Here is a 22,569-nt window from a genome sequence, read left to right as displayed (position 1 = left end):
CAACATATAGATCTTCTAGGACTAGAAGTTCAGGCATTACTACTAAAAGAAGCAATAGAATTAGTACCAGAACACCAGAAAGGAACAGGAGTTTACTCTCTGTACTTTCTCATACCCAAAAAAGACAAGACTCTGAGACCTATATTAGATCTCCGAACATTAAATACCTACATCAAATCAGATCACTTTCACATGGTGAGATTACAAGACGTAATCCCACTACTCAAACAACAAGACTACATGACAACACTAGACCTAAAGGATGCATATTTCCATATACCGATACATCCTTCACACAGAAAGTACTTAAGGTTTGTATTCCAAGGAACACATTACCAATTCAAGGTGTTGCCATTCGGAATAACAACTGCGCCAAGAGTTTTTACAAAGTGCCTAGCAGTCGTAGCTGCACATATCAGAAGGCAGCAAATACATGTGTTCCCGTACCTAGACGATTGGTTAATCAAAACCAACACTCTAGAAAGGTGTTCACAACACACAAAGTATGTCATAGAAACCCTCCACAAACTAGGTTTCTCAATCAACTACACAAAGTCACACCTTCTGCCATGTCAAACACAGCAATACTTAGGGGCGACAATCAACACAGCAAAAGGGATTGCCACTCCAAGTCCACAAAGGGTTCAGACATTTCACAATGTAATACAGGCCATGTATCCAAATAAAAAAATACAAGTCAAAAAGGTGATGAAACTCCTAGGCATGATGTCCTTATGCATAGCCATTGTCCCAAACGCAAGGTTGCACATGCGGCCCTTACAACAGTGCCTAGCATCACAGTGGTCACAGGCACAGGGTCAAATTCTAGATCTGGTGTTGGTAGACCGCCAAACATACACCTCGCTTCAATGGTGGAACAGTATAAATTTAAACCAAGGGCGGCCTTTCCAAGACCCAGTGCCACAATACGTAATAACAGATGCCTCCATGATAGGGTGGGGAGCACACCTCAATCAATACAGCATCCAAGGACAATGGGACACTCACCAAAAACAGTTTCACATAAATCACTTAGAACTATTGGCAGTATTTCTAGCGCTGAAAGCATTTCAACCCATAATAAGCTACAAACACATTCTTGTCAAAACAGACAACATGACAACGATGTATTACCTAAACAAACAGGGAGGCACACACTCAACACAGTTGTGTCTCCTGGCACAGAAAATATGGCATTGGGCGATTCACAACCACATTCGCCTAATAGCACAATTGATTCCAGGAATTCAGAACCAGCTAGCGGACAATCTTTCTCGGGATCACCAACAGATCCACGAATGGGAGATTCACCCCCAAATACTGAATACTTACTTCCAGAGTTGGGGAACGCCACAAATAGATCTATTTGCAACAAAGGAAAACGCAAAATGCCAAAACTTCGCATCCAGGTACCCACAAGATCAGTCTCGGGGCAATGCGTTATGGATGAGTTGGTCAGGGATATTTGCTTACGCTTTTCCCCCTCTCCCACTCCTTCCATATCTAGTAAACAAGCTGAGTCAAAACAAACTCAAACTCATACTAATAGCACCGACATGGGCAAGGCAACCTTGGTACACAACACTACTAGACCTCTCAGTAGTGCCTCATGTCAAACTACCAAACATACCAGATCTGTTAACGCAACACAAACAACAGATCAGACACCCAAATCCAGCATTGCTGAATCTAGCAATCTGGCTCCTGAAGTCCTAGAGTTCAGACATTTAGACCTTACACAGGAATGTATGGAGGTCATAAAACAAGGTAGGAAACCTACCACTAGACATTGCTATGCAAATAAGTGGAAAAGATTTGTCTATTACTGCCACAATAATCAAATTCAACCCTTACACGCATCTGCCAAAGACATCGTAGGATACTTACTACATTTGCAAAAATCAAAGCTAGCTTTTTCTTCCATTAAAATACATCTTACAGCAATTTCAGCTTACCTGCAAATTACGCACTCAACTTCTCTATTTAGAATGCCAGTCATAAAAGCATTTATGGAAGGTCTAAAGAGAATTATACCACCAAGAACACCACCAGTTCCTTCATGGAACCTCAACATTGTCTTAACACGACTCATGGGTCCACCTTTTGAGCCCATGCACTCTTGTGAAATGCAATACTTAACATGGAAAGTTGCATTTTTAATTGCCATCACATCTTTAAGAAGAGTAAGTGAGATTCAAGCATTTACCATACAAGAACCATTTATTCAGATACACAAGCATAAAGTAGTTCTACGAACAAATCCTAACTTTTTACCAAAAGTCATATCACCGTTCCACTTAAATCAAACAGTAGAATTACCAGTGTTCTTCCCACAGCCAGACTCTGTAGCTGAAAGAGCACTACATACATTGGACATCAAAAGAGCGTTAATGTACTACATTGACAGAACAAAACTAATTCACAAAACAATTATTTATTGCTTTCCAAAAACCTCATACAGGAATTCCAATTTCTAAGCAAGGCATTGCTAGATGGATAGTTAAGTGCATTCAAACCTGCTATCTTAAAGCTAAAAGAGAACTGCCTATTACACCAAAGGCACACTCAACTAGAAAGAAAGGTGCTACCATGGCCTTTCTAGGAAATATTCCAATGACAGAAATATGTAAGGCAGCTACATGGTCTACGCCTCATACATTTACCAAACACTACTGTGTAGACGTGCTAACAACACAGCAAGCCACAGTAGGCCACGCAGTACTACGAACATCGTTTCAGACAACTTCAACTCCTACAGGCTGAACCACCGCTTTTGGGGAGATAACTGCTTACTAGTCTGTGCACAGTATGTGTATCTGCAGCTACACATGCCACCGAACGGAAAATGTCACTTACCCAGTGTACATCTGTTCGTGGCATTAGTCGCTGCAGATTCACATGCGCCCACCCGCCTCCCCGGGAGCTTGTAGCCGTTTAGAAGTTGATCTTGAACATCTGTATATTTGTAAATATATATATTACTTTAAACTACATTATATACATACGTATTCACTCCATTGCATGGGCACTATTACTAGCATATACAACTCCTACCTCACCCTCTGCGGGGGAAAACAATCTAAGATGGAGTCGACGCCCATGCGCAATGGAGCCGAAATGGGAGGAGTCCCTCGATCTCGTGACTCGAAAAGACTTCTTCGAAGAAAAACAACTTGTAACACTCCGAGCCCAACACCAGATGGCGGGATGTGCACAGCATGTGAATCTGCAGCGACTAATGCCACGAACAGATGTACACTGGGTAAGTGACATTTTCAGCGTTTTTGGTTTGGCTAATAACGTTGGCGCAGTTTTCTGAATTTTCACAAAATTTACAAAACTAGTTTGCTTGTCCCCTTAGCTGCTTTCTGGAAATTTTCGGGGTAATCTGTAAAGTGGGGGCTTAGAAAAAGAGGGAGTCCCAAAACGTGTTTTCCCCATTAAATCACCCATAGGGATTTTAGACAAGACTACAGCCTGAACTGCTGAATGGAATTGCACCAAATTTGGCAAAAAGCTAGAAGTTGGACCAGAAAGTGTTTTTATGTAATTTGGTGTAAATCTGTTCATTAGTTTTGGAGTTATTAAAGTATAAAGATTTAGGTATATCTAGAGATACCAATCCACGCACAAACAGCACTGCCCTGATTGGCTGATCGCAACCTGAGGGGAAAGTTGCGGATGCGATTTTGTGCATCGCGACTCTGTTTCCATGGAGTGGAGGGCTAACATTTAGAAGTGATAGAAGGGGTCAGGATAGGGGTACCCTGACCCCATTGGACTGATGGTTGGGTCTGTGAGGGACTCTTCATGGGCAAGAATTTGTGCAAAAATGTTTTCTTGTAACACATGATGATCAGCAGACCCACGGTAGCGCTCAGCCTGACCACCTGTGTGCTTTGCTGTCGTTCCAGATGCCAATTTAAAAAAAAAACATATGCTGCCTCAGACAACCACTCACACACCCGTAGAGTCACTCACACACCCACAGAGTCACTCACACACCCACTTACACACCCAGACAACCATTCACACACCCACTCAGGCCCACAAAACCACTCACACATCGACTCACAGACCCACACAGCGACCCACCCATACAACCCCTCACCTACCCACACAACCACTCACACGTGCACTTAGAAACACAAAACCATTCACACTCCCATACAGCCATTCACACATCCATACAGCCACTCACACATCCAGAGTCATTCACACAGTCACTCATAGATTGTGGTACACTCATAGAAATTGCAGCAGCATATGTTTGGAATACATGTGTTGTTGTTTTAGTATTGAATTTGAGCATATATAAGTTATCTTACCTTAATTTTTTAGGGTCGAGCGCACAAGCGCTCCGTCCCTGTTGTAATCTCTTTGGGCTTTTAACCATGCCCGTGTCACACCTGTCACTTTTTTTGGTTCATGGGCTTGCCTTTTAAAATCCACTTGATTTAATTTGTGAAAGGCATGGATACGTCATGCCTTTTCCGGTGTTTAGCCCTCCTTGAGACCACTACTGACTACTGAAAACATGTTTTCAGCATGGTTTCCAGACTACTTTATCTTTTTACTTTCCACCAAACGTAATCGCCCTGGGTTTTACATAGCACGATCGTGCTCGTTTTTTCTTTCAATTTGTGTGGCAAGAAAAGTCCGGTTAGGACTTTACAACGCTAATAGCTCTAACTCAAGCAAATGCGAGACCCGTTCCATTGTAACTGCTTGTTAATTTTTAGTTTTGAAATATATAATAAGAATGAGTGCGTGAATACAATATATTTATAAATTGTGTATGTTAGTAAATTGAACTTATGGGTCAAATTGTAGTACAATTTGTATTATAAAAAATGGTGAGATACACTAAAAAAAAAACAAAGGTTATAAGGAAATTTTAGTTGGGAAATAGTATTAAAAAAAAAAAAAGAAGTAGAAATTCACTTAAAAAAAGCAAGGTTTACAGGGACGTTCTAGTTAGGTAATAACATATAAAAAATTAGAAATTCACCAAAAACAACCAAAGGTGACAGGAACATTATAGTACAGTGAGGCGCACAGTAGAGCAGTTAGCATGTCAAGTAAATGTATTCTGGGAAATGATGCAAATCCTTATCAACTCAATGTCTGATTAAAAAAATCTGTGGAAAAGAGAAATCTTTATGAGCTGCGAGTGTATTTCCTAATACGGAATTGCACACTGATTTTAAATGTCCCTATTTTCTTTTTATTTTCATACAGGTTATTCAGGTCCCCCAAGGAAAATTCAAAGTTTTACCATCAGAAAGAACAAAAGTTGGTCCTTACCCAGTGTCTTTAATTCCAGGGCAGTTCCAGGAATATTACAAACGGTACTTTACTTTTTGGTTTTTATTTATTCTTCTTATAAACATTGTTGTAAACATTTTTTCATCCTATAAAAATGTAAATTAGCACTTGTATAGCGCACTACTCACCCGTTAGGGTCTCAAGGCGCTGTACTCATACCACTATGGAACCCCTCCTGGCTTTTCCCTGTGAGGCGCCCACTCCTGAGCACCCCCAGGGTGAAGCCAGGCATCCAAGCGCTGTTGGGGCCGTTGTGGAGATTAAGCAAGCTATTGCCCAGAGTTGCAGAGTGGGACCCATGAATTAGATTAGGCACTGAGGCGAGAATTATCTGGTCAAGGGGAATTGAGCCCAAGACCTGCCGAAGCGGGACTTGAACCCTGGTCTTGAGCCAGATCTCTGCTTCAGGGTCTGCCGCTCTAACCATTGAGCCACACTTCTCCTATACTTTCAGCATTTATCTATTTCTTTCTTGGACAGAAGAATCTGTCTGTGCTACGTGTTTATATTTTCCAGGAACATTATATACAATAAATGGGATATGCACTCTAATTGTTGTAGGATTTTAGGTACTCATTTCTCCATCCAAACACGTTATGTCACAAAGTTTGGGTAATTGTGCAAGGACTGTGTTAGAGTACATGGTGTGTGTACAGTATAATAGTGACTAAACAAAATACCTTGTTTTTCTCTGTACTGTATTGTTAACAATGAAGCACACAGCATGTTGAGCTGTGTAAATAATTTCTGGAGGCCAGTAGAGATATCTGTAGAGTTTATAGGTATTCTGCCTTTTAATCGTTAATTCATTAGTTATCTTTGGGATTGCTGCTGCTGGAGAATTCATACTTAAACGTTATCTGAGTCATTTCAAGGTGCCAGTCATCAATTTCTACGAGGTATTTTTCTTGTCCAGAAATGGTGAATACCCATTCCTTACTTTTCAGATATTCTCCGGATGAACTTCGTTACCTGCCTATAAACACAGCCCTATATGAGCCCCCTCTGGACCCGCTGGACCCTGAACTGCTGGCTTTAGACAGCGAGGGAGATTCCGATGATGCAGAGGAGGGTCATGGTGACGCCAAAAAGAAAATAAAAGCCTCTTCAGTAAGCTATGACTGTGGTTAATCCATTACCTTTACCTACTGCTTAACCCTAAAATCAACCTTACTCCACTTTACCCGTTCCCACAAATACCCCCCCAAATTACCCATACCTCCATTTATCTCTACCCAGGCCTTAACTCTAAAATCACCCGTACATCTAATTTCCTCTTCCCTAACCCTAAGATGACCCATACTCACCTTTTAACCTCTTCCGACACCTTTGCCCATTTATTTTCTTTTAAAATAAGATTTAAAAAATCTGTGTTTGGAGTGTCCTCTAGAAAGATCGTTACTAAGGGGAAATATGTTCTTTTATCTGCTCCCACATTGAAAGAAACTCATCGATAAGGATCAGCACAGCCTGACTTATGGCAATGGGTGCAGCCTTCTTTATGTACACCATGGTGGAGCTGCTTAGGCGTGCTTCAGTCACTTGAAGGACCCTTGGGCCCAAGTGACATTTAGGGGCTCAGTTTGGATTCCTACTGGTGGGTCCTCCCTCTGTGCTGTTTGTTCCCTTATCTCCACTTTGTGCTATCTGGTAGTTTACCAGAGCTGATGCCTTTGCCGATTGGCCTCGTCCAGCGCTAATGCCAAAGCCCCCCCTGGCACTGCTGACCCTGCTACAAGCTTTCACAGAACTGACTCTGGTGCTGCAGGGGCCAGAGTCTCCTTCACCTCCTGGGGAACAAACTGTGCCTAGCCCAAGGCTATATTGCAGAGGTTTTGGAGGGAAGCTCAGCAACTTATTGAGGAACAAATGTACAGCGACAAGCAATAGTTCAGATGCTGGTTCCATTTCGGCATGCTACGCGCGATAGCAGTGAGGCAGTCCATCTACTTCCCCCTTAATCATATTATAGAGCCGATGACTTGGCTTTGAAGCAGGCTAGTGGATTAGATACCTCAGCTGGAGGTGGACAGGGACTGTCCTTGACCAGTTACCTCTGAGGTGACATAATTTCATGCTGTGTTGAGGAAAGCTGCAGATGCTTTTGAGCTTACTTTACCTTCTGTTGAGACCAAAGCCTATATTTTAATGAAGGTTATGACTGGGACAAGATTGAATTGCAATGGATTCAAATGACACCACCTAACCATAGGTAAGCTGTGTGTGTGTGTGTGTGTGTGTGTGTGTGTGCTTTTTCAGGATTCACTTGGTGCCTGCGGGGTTTTAAAACAACACTAATCTATGGGTAGATTACATTTCTCCAATATTAAATCTTTCATAGATTCACATGCTTGAATCTTCCCTTTGTCGCCATGAGAGTCCCACAGTGATTATAACAAGTAGTAGAAAGTTAAGCTTTTACACAGTAAATCCCAGAGAAGTAACATTGTTTACGAATTCATGTCATTTTAAAATTAACCAAACTTCAGCCAATCAGAGAAAAGTTCTTGAATCCTCCTTCCCCTCAAGGATTACCAAACCTCAGATTTCTAGCCACATGCCGTGTGAAGGGAGTCTCCCTGAGCTCTGCTCAGTTCTGTGTAGAAACTTTTGCTTTGACCTTTTTTTTTTTTTTTTTAACTTACAGAGCTGGATTACATTGAGCCTGTTATTTCGTGACAGTTTTTTCAACATGTCGGAAGGGTCTAAAAAAGGGTTTATTTAGCCCTTGTGAGACCTGTAGAAAACTGAGACTTTTCTCACAGGACCCTCACAAAGAGTATCAATATTGCCTGTATCCGAACCATAAGGCTAAGGACTGCAAGTATTGCAGAACGTTTTGAAGGAGAGGGAGGTGAGAATTCTTTTCTTGCTATAGAAGAAAAAGTCAGCAGATACTCCATCCCTGGAGAGGATGAGAAGGGAACATCAGTCGAGGAAACCATCAAGAGACAAAGGTATGGAAAGGAAGGCTCATGAACAGCCTCCCAAAAAATTGTCAATAGGGAAAGAAAAAAGGGAGGACTACAGAAGTATTCAACACACAGTCATCTTACTTCACCTGGGTCATTTAGGAAAACAAGATCAGAACCTTCTACTGTTTAGGTCGAGCGTAAGCGTTCGATTTAGTGTATACTTTTAGTATACTTCTTATGGCTTAAAGTGATTTCATTTATTGGTTGCAATGTCCTTTAAAAGATTCTTGCTTGCTAGTGGTCAGTTCTGTGTTTTTCTCCCTCCTTTTTCTGTTTTAGAGCATTGACCAACTACTGTATTATTCCACTTTGGTTTCTTTATCTGTTGCTGTGGCGGACTATTTTTGTAATTGATTTTGTTGCTCCCCTTTCACTGTGGGTGTTTTAGGCTGGTAGCTGCCTGCGTTTGATTGCAGCATTCCGTTCCTCCCATCTCCTCCCATGTCGCTGACATTTGTTTTGGCTTTATACCAGTGCTGTCCTCGTTAACCCCTAGCTCCTAAAATAAGCTTATTTTAGAATAGAAACACCAGTCGTTTAGCTCACTGCTCACAAAAGCCACAATATGCCCTTTCTGGTAGGATGTAGCCAAACCTAGAAGCAATGATGTGAAACTTGCTTTGCCTTGCATCGCATGTTGAGTCTCTCTCTCCAGGGCCCTTTCCTGGCAGCACTCACGACATCGCACACAAGGGCATTGCTTATCTACTTTATTGGGGCCATAAATCTTCTCAGGCTGCTCTGCTCCTTGAAAAGCGAGGAAAGAATGCTTGCAAGACTTTTCATTCTGTTGAAACAAAAAGAAAATACTTTTCCAGCCTATGCAGTCATTTCACCTTGCCTCAAGGGCTTGTGATCTGTGATGCCAGTGGCCGTCAGTGACCACCAGAACATGGCAGGAAAAGATGAAATTATGAGACAGAGTTGACCAATTTATGTGGCAAGAAAAGTCCAGTTCTGAATTTACAATGCCAATAGCTTTAACTCAAGAAAATGCAAGACCTATTGCATTGCAAATGCTTGTTTTGATATTGCTTTGGCCTCTTTAAAAACAAAAACAAATAATCTGCTTCATAACCTATTTGCAGATCACACGTGCCAACGACAAAACTATTCACTAAACCATTAGTAACATGGTCAACAGCAGTAATGTCATTGTTCATGTCAACAACTTTTACCACCTCTAGATCCATAGCATCCTCATTGTTGAGATTGGCATCAACGACGATTTTGTCGTCAAGACCTTCGACGGCCATGCAAGTGTCAAAAGTCAATGACCACTTCATCAGCAAAGGCTATGTCTCTTCCTTCAAAGCCAGCACCGTCAAGAAGTATAACTGACACCAAAACTGTATCAAACATCTCTAAGCATGGTTTTACCATTTCCTGGGGTCCGTCTTCTTGTGATGGGGGTATGGATGATGATGGATATTTGGGGCTACAAGTAGCCCATCACAATTGCATGTAATGTCAAGAGAGCGATGCAGATGAGGAAGAAGAGCACGAAAGAACAACTTACCTGACTGAAGTGTGTTCATTTCAGGATAGAGAACAGACCAGAATAAGACCTTTTTGAGGAGTTTCAGGAGAAGTATCCTTATGACGATTCCTTTGAGGAGCAGTCATTTTAAAAACCAATGATGCAGGTTCCTATAGCTCTGGTGTCAGATCTTTGCCATATGCTTAACAATTACTAAAAAAGATCTCCAAAAGGAGAAAATCCATGTCAGCAGCAGCATACAACAAAACCTTCTGATGGTGTTTCTCCCCATTCTGCATGACTGCTAGTTAAAGAGAGGAGCCCTGCTGTACAGCAACGTGCTGTGCCCCAAATATGGCAGCTGGACCCAATTACTATCCACAATGATTATGTAGAGCAGTTGGATGACTGTTAAAGAGAACCTGAGGAGGGTGAAATACAGTGTGAGCAGACTGCAACCACTGGAATTGAATGGGACCAGTACAATGCAGCTATGTCAGACCCTCCAGCTACTAATTCTCCACCTGATGATACTAGGGGTTTCCATGCGCTCTTGAAAGCAGCTGCAAAACGGTTTGATTTACCTGTGCTGCTACAACAAACAAATTGCTTCCTATATGATTTCAAGGAAACTGCCAGGAAATTTGTTACGTTGATACCCATAATAATTCATATGGGCAGAAGGGCTTAAGGTAATGGTAAACCTGCAGCCGTGGCTACAGTAATACCTGGTATAGATTGAAAAAATACATAGCCCACAACAATTCTCCAACTTGTCCGATAGGACATTCTAAGCCGGATTCAGTGATAATTCAAATGGAATAAAGATCAAAAATCCTACCACACCATGTTCCACGCCTCTTGATAAGGAGGGCAGGATCTTGAATAATACCAGTACATGTTTCTCTGTTATGGCTGCAATCACAGTAAGAGCCTCCAGCCCCCTTGCAATACTGGGCAGGTATGACCCGCAAATGTGGTCAGATTTAAAACCATTAATCAACCTTTTACCGGAAGACCAGAAAAAGGAGGCATGAGATATCCTTCAGGAAGGACAAAGGACATCTTCAAAGATTATAGATACAGTGATGGATGTTGCAGTACATGGTTTCAGGCAGGTGGCTGGAGCAGCATTCTTTAAGACCCGAGGATAGCTGAAGACAACTTCTTTTGGATAGGCGGCACAGTCTAAGATATCAGATGTGCCTTGCAATCGGGAAGATGTTTTTGGAAAACACATAGATGATGTGCTTCAGTTGGTCAAGACTGATACAAAGACGTCAAGGTCCCTAAGAGTGCTTCAACAACTCCCGTTCCAACCGTTTTGTGCCACTAGCGGCAATGGTAGTTTTTCAGGGGAGATTATCAAACCAACAAATATCAGCCCTGTGTGCAATTCCAACACAGAGATCGTCACATACTCGCACACAGTGCTGACCACCACCAGCAGCGGCAGCGGCTTACACTAGACAGTGGTGCACCGGTTTCACTTAGATCAACTGAAGCTGTTGGCAATTTGTCACTGAAAGTCTTCGTACCCTGTACCAAGGGGAGGTTGGTGCAGATTATCAAGGACAACACCATCTCTTTATTGTACTGTAATAAACAGGACATGGTGAAGTCGGTCTTGGGTCCCGTGCCAGGAGACTTTGCATCTCTGGTGGTTTCTGTAGCATCAGGATATCTTTCTGGTTGTCAGCCATGTGCTAGAGTCCCTGAATGCAAGAGCCGACAAGCTGAACAGACATCGTTGGACGGAATACAAGTGCCATCTATGTACCATGGTGGCACTGGGTGTCTTCCACCAGTGAGTGGGAGCCCTGGCTAGAGCTTTTCACTTCAGCCAAATATGTGTAGTTTCAACAATTTTGCACATTGGAGTTTCCAAAAGAAGGCTGGTCAGATGATACAGTCTGAATGAAACGGAACAAGAAACTCCTGAATGGCATCCCGTCACTACATCTCCTGCCTCATGTTCTAATGAAGACCAAGCATGACCAGGCCCAAGTAATTTTAATGGCTTCATATTGAACCAGTAGACTGTGGTGCCTATAACACCCAGGGCATTATCATCTCTCCTCCATTCAGGCAAGGACCTCCTGTCTCAGCAATAGAGCAGGATCCTCCACCTAAATCTACACTACCATGCGATTAAGCTGCGGCAATCGACTGAGTTCAGTTTGCTGCCTGAAGTGGTGTATTTCATCCTCTGCACAGAGGCCCTCCTAGAAATCCATCTATACTGGGTGCTGTGACGGACGTGTAACCTGGTGTGGTGCTGCAGACGCTGACTGATTCCTAACGCACAAAGCTGTCTGACTTAATTTTGTTTGTTTTGTCTTTGTCCTAGCCAGACCTTGCAGCAGACACTGTAAAAGGTTATTTGATGGCCCTTGTGGCCTTTCTGCCTTTCCAGGCCAACAGTCCTTGTGCAAAGTATCTAATGTGATGAGATTTATTAAAGGTTTAACACGTTTTCCCTCCAAAGCCCTTTTTGATGCCACAGTACTTCCTTATCTTGGTCTTGACAGTCCTCATATGTATGCCCTACTAGCCTATCCATAGCTTTTCGCTGCATCTCCTGGCCATGAAGACTGTCTTCCTCATTGCAATTACTTCAGCTTCTCACATGAGAGAACAACATGCACTGTCGGTGCAGTTGCCACACTGCACTAATTTCTGTACAGTTTGGTGCTGAGGACTTTGATGGCCTTCTTACCAAAAGTTGTGACTCATTTCAACGCCCTCTACACAGGAACCACGGCCAAGCTCCAGAAAAGACTGTAACTCATACAGAATGCCTCATCCTGGACATCCTATGCCACAGCCACATCACAGCCCACCTGAGAGACCTGCACTGGCTCCCCGTCAACAAGAGAATCATGCTCAAACTCCTCACCCATGCTCACAAGGCACTGCACAACACCAGACCAGAATACCTCATCAGACGGCTCTCCTTCTACACCCCAACCCAACAGCTTTGTTCCGCAGACCTTGCCCTCGCCACCGTCCCACGCACCCACAGAACGACTGCTGGTGGCAGATCCTTCTCCCACCTCGCCTCCAAGACGTGGAAAACGCTTCCTATCCACCTGCAACAGACACAGGACCTACTTACCTTCAGGAGACACCTCAAGACTTGGCTTCTTCCCTCAGCGCCTTAAGACCCTCATGGGTGAGTAGTGTGCTTTACAAATGCTTTGATTGATTGATTGATTGAAGAAGTATGCCCCAGAAGGTCTGAGAGCCCATTGCAGTAGATTTTGGGCTTCCACTACAGAGTTCACTCGAGGGGTGCCTGTCTTTGATATCTGCCAGTATGCAACATTGGCATGGGTGCATACGTTCAGGAGACACTACTGCTTTGACAGCCAGGTCTGGAAGGGAGGATTCTTTGCTCTCTTGGTTCTGCAACACATATTGGTTGGAGTCCCTCTGCAGACCTAGTGGATACTTAAACAGCAGATTATTCCTATTCCTTCTGCTGGCCCAGTCTGTAGATTGTCCTCTTTTTAACATCTGTAGAGGTCCGATACAACAGTAACAATTTTCGTGTTCACTTCTGAGTGCTTGCAAAGAGAAAAGATAAGAAACTAACACCTGCGCATAGATGAGCCGTATTTATGCAGGTCTGCTGCTTCCAGGATGGTGTGGAGTGAACACTGAGCTGCATAATGCCACCTAGTGATGCGTGGAAGAACTGCTACAAAACTCTCCAAATCAAGTCTGGTCCCTGAGAAACATACTAAGATGAGGAATCTGTGGTTAGATATGGTATCCACTGAAAAGCACATGACCAAAAGTAAGTAACTTCTTCATTCCTAATCTTATTGGTACATGGACGATTACATTGATCGAGGGGCAATTCATATTCACCTTCCATTAAATTTGAGCTCAGTGCAAGACATGCTAAGATTGCTTCAACAGCAATCTGGATTTACTGCATGCCTCTGCAACCACCCTGCTCTCCCAAAATCCAAAGTTATAATTAGCACTAATCAGAAACCTAAAACAATTATAATAAACTCAATCCTCTGATGCTTTTGATTTGATGAATTTATATTTATGAAAAGCAAACACCATTATTTTTTTACCAAGAAGGCAGGAATATAAACCAGTGAAGTCCACCAATGACGGGTCCTTGTTTTTTTTAGAATAGCCTTGACTGTGACCAGCGTAGCCTGTTTTCTTCATTGATCGTCATTTACGTATGATGTAATAGCAGATAAATAGGATTATGACAAACGCAGGCCAATGAAATGTCTGGTCAATCTTATCCTAAACTACTCTATAGGTGCATGAGGAAGGTTGTTGAAGCTGAAAAAAAGCAATCCGGATGGGATAAAGAAAAGTGTGAGTAGTAGCATCACTGAGGCAGGATAACCTTTTCCTTTATACCTTCAACACAGTTAATTATTTGTGACACTACCAGTTAGGAAAATACTGTTGTTCCTTTTTAAAACCGATTGACAGCTGTCATGGAAGCAAGGTGAGCCAGCTTGAATGCGAAGTACAGAAATGTAGTGAAATAGGTACAATTTGAAGTTCTGAGAATGACTTCCAGGCTTCCTTTTGCTTGCCTTGAAAGCTTTTAGTAGCCACAGCATCCCCTTGCAGAACAGGCCTCAAAGAGTAAAAAAAAAAAAAAAAAAAAAAAAAAAAATTGTTGATACCTACTCGGCTCATAGTCCATCTGATCCCAACATGGATGAAGATCAGTTTCTCAGATTATTTTTGGAAGGCTTCACACATCTGCTTATTCAGTTTGTTCATTCAGAAAGAAAAGATATTCCTCAGACATTGTTAGTCTTTGGCCTTCAGGAGATATTCAAGAAAGGTCCTATAGGTGAGTCCTGTCTGGTAGAAACATCCAAATGTCTGACATCTTTCTGCGAATCACTAAAAGACAGTAAATTAATCATCTCAACCTAGTAATTTCCAGTGTATTGCAACAAAAGTATTTTCGCTAAGACTCTTTAAATTGTAAAGGTTTGTATTTCTATAACATCTGAAAGTGTTTCATTTTAATTAGTCAGATTGTATCACAGCATTGAATGTCTTTTGAAAGTATTATTTTGTAAATACGAGCTTTGAAACATAAAGTAAGTCAGTTGTGTATCCTATATGTCTCAACCAATCAATCAGTAGCTTTATTCCGTTATACAAGCACAAACGCATATGATACATAAAGTAATAAAAAGGCACAAGTTTAAAACATGTGAGCATTGGATAGATAAGAAGAGGAAAACATTGCGATAATAAACCATCCATAAAAGTGCAAAGTACAGAGTAAGTGGCCAGGACCACACAGCGCATGGGCCAAGCCAGTATTGAATCCAATCAGCCCTAATTGACATCATTAGTTAATAGCACATAGGTTGCCCAACAGTTCAAGAATACAGTACATGGATAGAAAAACGCAGTGCAACAAACAGGCAAGCAAAGCATACCCTATCCCTGACTTTTGGGACCATTGGCAAGTAAGGCTCCAACCCGGGGGTGGTTTGTACCAATAAGTACTATCTCTTGGAGGGCTACCACAGCTCAGTCAGATCTCTCGCTCAGCTTCTAAGTTCCCTAAAGGTAGATTTAACCCATCTTTTATCCTTCAGACTAATACCATCAGGCAAGCAAAAATATTAGGTTGTCCTAGCTTATGGCTAGTGTCCTTGATATACCTGAGCCAGAGGATGTGAATGCATTTGTCACATGCAAAGCAGTCCCTTATGATTTCCTTGTTCAGGGAGACCTCGTGATTTTGCCAATAGGAGCACCACAGCAACAGTGGAGCCAAGTCGTTATCATCTACTACCTATGGTAGACCAAGTTCCTTATTACCTGAGAAAACAAATGACCTTGGTGACACACCAAGTATGCACCTGCATACTCTGTTTTCATCGTCCTATGGAATTACAAAATGTAAGGCTTCTCTGTTTCAGGCTAAGGGCCCAAGAACCTTGTGAGTCAAAAGTAACCCTCAAGTATGGAAATTCATGAATGCTTTGTGTGGGTATATTCTGAATTGCAAAACAGTGCAATTTCAAATTCTTTGGGCCACCAGGCATTATAAAGATTTTATCTAGATTTGTGTTCAAATCAAGCCCTTCATGAAGCCAACAAATGAGTCCAGCAAAAGCTGTAGGCCGTTAGATGTTCTGGACATTAGGACACCATCATCTGCATGTAAGAGGACAGGGATGCGCCAATCTCTCACTGTCAGCACGTTTCTTCCCCTTGCGGAGACACATCCAGGTCGTTGATATATAGAACAGAATTGGGGCCAGCACTCAGCCCTCTTGATTGCCTCGGCCCAAGCCAAAACTCTCAGTGCATTCACTATTCAACCCATATATGACTGAAGCTTTAAGGTAAAATAGGAGAGTACGCATTTATGGATTCTAAGTGTTATTTTTGAAAGAGCAACATTATAGTCTGCTAATACATATACATGAAAGGGTTTTGTACAGCACCCATCCTGAACTAGTGTATTTCAAGTCACTCTTGTATGTGGTGATAAAGGAAAATAATAAAAACGAAACGTGCCTTGGATTCACAATTTGGGTGAGCATGGAACCCTGGATTGATCCCTGGTTTCCTAATATCACGTTGTAAAATTCAACACCTAGATTGGCATATCTTTAGCTCACCTGTTTTATCTTAAAGATAATGCTTTGTCTTTAAGGAGTTACATCAGTACAGTGTCTTAAATAAATACAAGGTTAAGCTAAGTGAATGCAGGGTGCGTGATGTTGATATCACCTCGAGTTTGAAGTCTATTTATGTTTGGTAATATGCCAATATAGGCAACACAAACATTGCAAAGCTAATCTTAAAAATGCTATCAATGTATACAGACTTATTTGTAATAAGATACTCTATACATAATTTGAACAAATACATTTTGTTTCTTACAAAAATAATACAGCAACATACAATTAATAACTAGAGCATAGTGCAAGTGTAATACTAGGAAACAGCTCCTCGCCAAACATGGGATTTATATAACAAACACACTATACTACGTAGGTATATAGTAGGCGCAACTGAAAAACTCCTATTATTATGCAGGGAGCGACTCTGTGTCTCTTGTGTTAATCCTGATTGTCTCAAAGATTTTCCTAAGTCAGTAATGTAACAGGATATTATCACAATTAAGTATACAAGTTAACAGTTTCTCAGCTTTTGTGATCTTTCTCTAAAGACAGGTATTACAAATATTTTCCTTTTGTTTATTTAAAAAAAAAAAAAAAAAAAAATGTATGCAGATAACCAACAAATTAGCTAATGTAACCTGGCCCACTTTGCAAAAGGGACATAATAGTGCGTTCTCGAAGTTCGATCTATTCTCATTCTTGGGTAATTTCTAGAGTATGAAAGATGGCACTTTGCTGAGTCACAGCTTCAGTGTCCACCATCTAGAATTGTATCCTTTAATTCTTTTAAATATGCAGTTGCGGCTCGCTATGAGCAAGTGAGACGTGGGGAATGTTAGGGGGGAACATTTAACAAAAAATAAAAACTACCTGTTCCACCGCCGCGCCGCTCCTTTTTCCCTCATCGCTCCAGGCACAGGCTCCCAGCTCGCAATGCTCAGAGCAGCGTTAGGATTGGCTGGGCGAGCCCAGTTTGGGCTCTCCCAGGCAGTCTGGGAACCTGTGCCTGCTCTCTCCAGCCCAGCAACACAGTGCCAGGCGGGAGAGAGCACACTGCGCATGTGTGTTTGGCCGGCCTCAGACGGATGGCCAAATATACATGCGCACTGAGGGTAGTGCACAGTGCACTCCCCATGACCAGGTCACCCCACAAGGCCCCACCCCTTTCACAATGAAAGGGTAATAAACATAGTTTTTTATCCTTTTGTTTTAAAAGGTTTGCAGCTTCTGCTGCTGGCGGGGGTGGGGCGGAGGATGCAACACTCCTTCGCCCTAACAGAGGAGTCGCCGCTGTAAATATGATTGTAATTTTCCATAGAATTCACCGGTAGCTATATGATCAAGGTTGTTTTTACTCTTATATTCCTCTAGGTTTGTTTTAATTGTTATTTTACCAGATTTTTAAATAGCCTCTTCTTAGAAAACTGTGAGCACTCCTTTTGATTATTAGAGCAAAGTCGGTGAACCTTTGCTACAGTTTTCTCTAGTTTTACCATCCAGGATAGGCCCTTTTCTCAGACGATTCTTTTTATTGTATATTTTAATGTCTCTTTTAAATGTTGAAACTCTATACCAATAATTAACTATTCTTTGATAGTATTTCAAATTTGTATTAGTATTTTAGAGCGCATTACACCCATATTTGTCCAAGCGCTAGCACAGGAGCAACCTCATGGAAGAAAGACCAGAGTCCAACTATCATGGGAGCGAGAAGAGCCACGTTTTCAATTGCTTACGAAAAGCAATATGGGAGGTTAAACTTACAATGTGGATGGGCAGCATGTTGCACCACTTGGCGTCAGCGACTAAAAAAGAATGACCATTCCACCTAGTTTTCTCGAAATCTAGGTATTTTCATCTTTCTAAGAGAAGAAGGCCTCAGCTGTTTATTGGGAATATACCAATGGAAGGCCGTTCTCAGGGGCAGTGGCCCCTGGAGATAAAGAGCTGTATGAACCAGACAGAGGGCTTTAAAGGTCACTCACTTCCTGATTGGCAACCAATGAAGGGACCAAATACCCTCCCTGACTGATAGAGGTTTGGGAGCATCCAGGTCCAGAAGAGCTATCACTTTCTGAATGAATTGAAGTCTATTCACTGTGGACTAATTAATGTTTAAATATAGGGCATCGCAATAGTCAAGGGGCAATGACCACTGTCACTCTAATTCAGCTGGTATGAAGGGAAAAGAAACTTTGAATGCTTTAATGATGAAGAAGCAGGAACTCACGGTCCTCTTAGTCTAAATATCAAAAGAGAGGTTATTGTCAAAATCACCTCTTGATTTTTGTTGAGGCGACTGGAAGAGACAGGGAGCTGCAAATCTCTGGCCCCCAAAGTTCTGACCACACCGAAGTCCATTCTCCAAAAATCAAGATCTCAATCTTATTGGCATTTAGTTCCAGCCAGTTCTCTTTCATCCAGTTGTTTATTTCAGTCTTACAGCATTTAAATCTTTCTGCCACTAGCAGTATGTCATCTGTTACAGAAATAGTGATTTCGGTGTTGTCCACGTAGGACAGCATCTGAAAACCAAAAGATTGTACCAGCATTGCCGTGGGGCAACATATAGATTAAACAGGGTAAGACTAGGAGAGGAGCCCAGTGGAACCCCGCAAGAAAGCTGAAATCATTATGCCCTGAAATTCCCACAACTCAAGGTATGAGTCCTGTTAGTAAGAAAGGACTCCTGCAGGGTAAGAGCAGTATCCCTCAAGTTTAGTTAGACCAAGATCCAGCCTTAAAGCACAGATCACTGATCTCTTTGGAAGACCAAGCCACATTTCCATATGCACATTTCAGTTTGCTTAACATATTTAATCTCCTTTTCTTTTACTATCTTACATCCATACAGCAGTAGAACTACTAAATTCATATTATAAAACTCTCTTGGTATATATTCTAACTAATGGCAATGTGCCAGATCCATTCAGGCCGATGCACCAGTCATTGCTGTACATCTTTGTTTCTGAGACTCAAAATGTCTTTTTACAATTATTGTCTCTCCCAGTTTATTTCTTATTGATTCCTTCATTTACCTGGTTTTGTTTTTTTCCTTTACACTTCTCATATTCATTTCCACTTCACAGCTGTCAATTAAACTCTCATTTAGTCCAGTACTTCTGTCTAATATAGGTTTTATCTAATTTGGATAGATTGATTTTGCAATTACTTTCCCAACACACCACCCAGCATCCTTTTTTTTAAATAATCCTTCTCCTCCCCCTCTTCATTCTCTTCATTACATTTATATTCTTTTGCCCACCCTCCTCCTGAGTTGTAACTTAAGGGATAGGATATACTGCTATGTTTTCATTGGGGCTAATTAATTCTTCTGATGTTCCTTTGGCCTCAAAACCTTCATTGTTTATATACATTCTTTGATTGTTTTCATCAATTCTTGTTTTTGCAATTTCTTGATTGGGGCTTTTAATAGTTTGAGCCGTAGCATCTAAACAAAAACCATGTTACTAACCCCCCTACTTATACCCTTAATCCTAATCATTACATCATTTTTGTTTTCACAATATCATAGGGATCTATAAGATTTTGTGTTCCTTTGTCAGACACAGTAGAACTCATGATTCTGGCCCCTTTTTAATTGAAAAGGCCTAAATTAAGCTATATAAGATTTTTTCAAATTATTGAGGTGCTCTATATTGTGATCTGAATCTTTAACTACGTTTTTCAGGAAAGGTAAGATGGGTTCCAGAATACGCTGTATAGCACCCATCATTTCGGAGCATGACATTAGGCCAGTACCTTGATTACAGTCATCTCCCATGTCCCTGTTTAAAGTCGACCTGTCTGTTTCAAAATTGCGTAGAACTGTTCTCATTCAAAGAATCAGTTATGTAGGGAAAAGAGAATTTCCTCTCTTTTAATGGTATTGTTTCAAGGAACTCTCATTTTAATTTAGGGGTCAATTTAAACTTAAATTTTTGTCTGAATGATTTTTCAACAACGTCACATTCAAATTTGCCAAACAACATCACGCATGAGGGCATTTCGGTCAAATCCTTATGGTCATCCTCCCCTGAGAGTATGCCTAGAATAGGTTCATCACAATATATTTTAAACCAGCTCATGGTAATGGGATACCTTCTAAATGTTATCTTCACCTGTGATTTGTGTCCCTTTCAATCATTTACCTTGGATGTTACCCTGACTTTTTAATCCTAAGGTTATAGTAGCCTCATTAGCTGTGACATTTAACCTTGTCCCCTATTGATTGCTCAACTGATTATGAATTACAACAGAAGAATCTTTATTTCCACACACACTGCCAGTTGGTGGATTATGTCTACCAGACTGTCCCCTGCATGCACTTTACCTGTTCTACATTCATATTCAGATGTATTTTCCCTAAACAAGGTAATATTAGGCTTGATTCCTGCATGTCTGCAAGTTTTATATTCTCCGGAGCCAACTTCCTTTATATAGCTTAGGCTGGTATTTTTTTGCCAGCTGGTTTCGTTCTCCATACCAGGATCCCTACCTCCTTTAAATCCTACGTTTGCACCCCTTGCTCCTTCTCAGTCATTGAAACAGACTGAGGTGGTCATTATGACAATGATGGTGATATTTAAAGTGGCGGTAACACCGCCAACAGGCTGGCGGTAATTAATGCCAAATTATGACAACAGTGGTACTATCTCCCATAGACAGCCAATGTACCAAACGCCAGGGTGTTAACACCACTGACCGTGGCGGCAGCCATCAACAGCCAGGCGGAAGACAAGGTACCGTCCACCATATTATGACATAGCAAACTGCCATAATTTCCAGGGTGGTACCAACGCCATCAAAAGCCTGGCGGAAACAGAGCACCAAAGACTTAAGACTCACCATCAGAGACACAGAGAAGATCAACGCCGCCATGGAACTGGAACATCAAGTCTTCCAGGTGCTCCTTTACGCCATGCTCCTCCTGGAACACCAACGTCGATGACGACGATGAGTACAGCCACCTAGCACACAAGGGAGGGAGGGAGGAAAAGGAGAGTGACACACACACATGCACAACACACACCATACACACAACCAGCTGCAGAGGAAGACCAATCTCACAGGGCACACGTCATAATAATGCAAGGACAACATTTAGCTAGAACTGATAGCGTAATTTGATGCCACAAGCCACCGTATTGTCCATGTGATAAGAGAAATTTGAGTAAATGTTCAGAAAGGGCCAATGGCCAGTCCAAAGTACAAAAGGCCCACATGGCCACAGGGCACAGTCCTAACCCCAACTTGTTCCCTGATTAAATCCACACTACACTGTGTAGGGGCATCATGTTGGAAATGGTCAGGCACCTTAGGGGTAAGGGGGGTTTGGGGCACCTCAGCTGAAGTGGGGAACTTGCCCACTGGTTCTGGAGGGGGCTCCATGCCCATTTCCTTTTGCTGGGGGAGTGCAAGGTCACAGTCTCTGAGGTGGGGAACTTGCCCACTGGTTCTGGAGGGGGCTCCTTGTACAACAGTCTCTGGAGGGTGGCCTACATGCCCTCTCCTGGAGGAGAGGGTGGGTGTGTCCCAGCTGGAGGTGAGGGCTGCTGTGTCCCAGCTGGAGGTGAGGGCTCCTTGCCCACTGCTGTTGGATGGGAGACCCTGCCAGCCCTCTGCTGGAGGTGAGGGCTCCTTGCCCACTGCTGTTGGAGGGGAATCCCTGCCAGCCTCTGCTGGAGGTGAGGGCTCCTTGCCCACTGCTGTTGGAGGGGAAACCCTGCCAGCCTCTGCTGGAGGTGAGGGCTCCTTGCCCACTGCTGTTGGAGGGGAAACCCTGCCAGCCTCAGCTGGAGGTGAGGGCTCCTTGCCCACTGCTGTTGGAGGGGAAACCCTGCCAGCCTCGGCTGGAGGTGAGGGCTCCTTTCCCACTGCTGTTGGAGCGGGCCTCTTGTCTCTCTTAGTTGGTGGAGTGTGATCCTTTCTTGGGTGGTGGAGGGGGATCCTTCCCTTTCTTGGGTGGTGGAGGGGGATCCTTCCCTTTCTTGGGTGGGGGAGGAGGGATCCTTCCCTCTATTGGGTGGTGGATCCTTCCCTCTCTTGGTGGTGGATCCTTCCCTCTCTTAGTGGTGGAGTGGGATCCTTCCCTCTCTTGGTGGGGGAGTGGGATCCTTCCCTCTCTTGGGTA

General features: G+C 42.5%; 1 protein-coding gene across 2 annotated transcripts in view; it reads left to right on the top strand.

Moving 5' to 3' along the window:
* PHF10 (PHD finger protein 10) overlaps positions 1-22,569 on the top strand; it is a 550,201-nt gene that overhangs the window by 232,329 nt on the left and 295,303 nt on the right. For both annotated transcript variants that reach the window (XM_069234982.1, XM_069234981.1), the window contains exons 7-8: positions 5,242-5,351; positions 6,276-6,438. In XM_069234982.1, the coding sequence (XP_069091083.1) occupies positions 5,242-5,351; positions 6,276-6,438 (273 nt within the window). The remainder of the gene's footprint in view (positions 1-5,241; positions 5,352-6,275; positions 6,439-22,569) is intronic.

The sequence above is a fragment of the Pleurodeles waltl genome, chromosome 5 (genome assembly GCF_031143425.1).
Source record: "Pleurodeles waltl isolate 20211129_DDA chromosome 5, aPleWal1.hap1.20221129, whole genome shotgun sequence".
NCBI classification, from domain to species: domain Eukaryota; kingdom Metazoa; phylum Chordata; class Amphibia; order Caudata; family Salamandridae; genus Pleurodeles; species Pleurodeles waltl.
The sequence above is the reverse complement of the archived record's forward strand: the minus strand, read 5'-3'. Positions and strand labels throughout refer to the sequence as shown.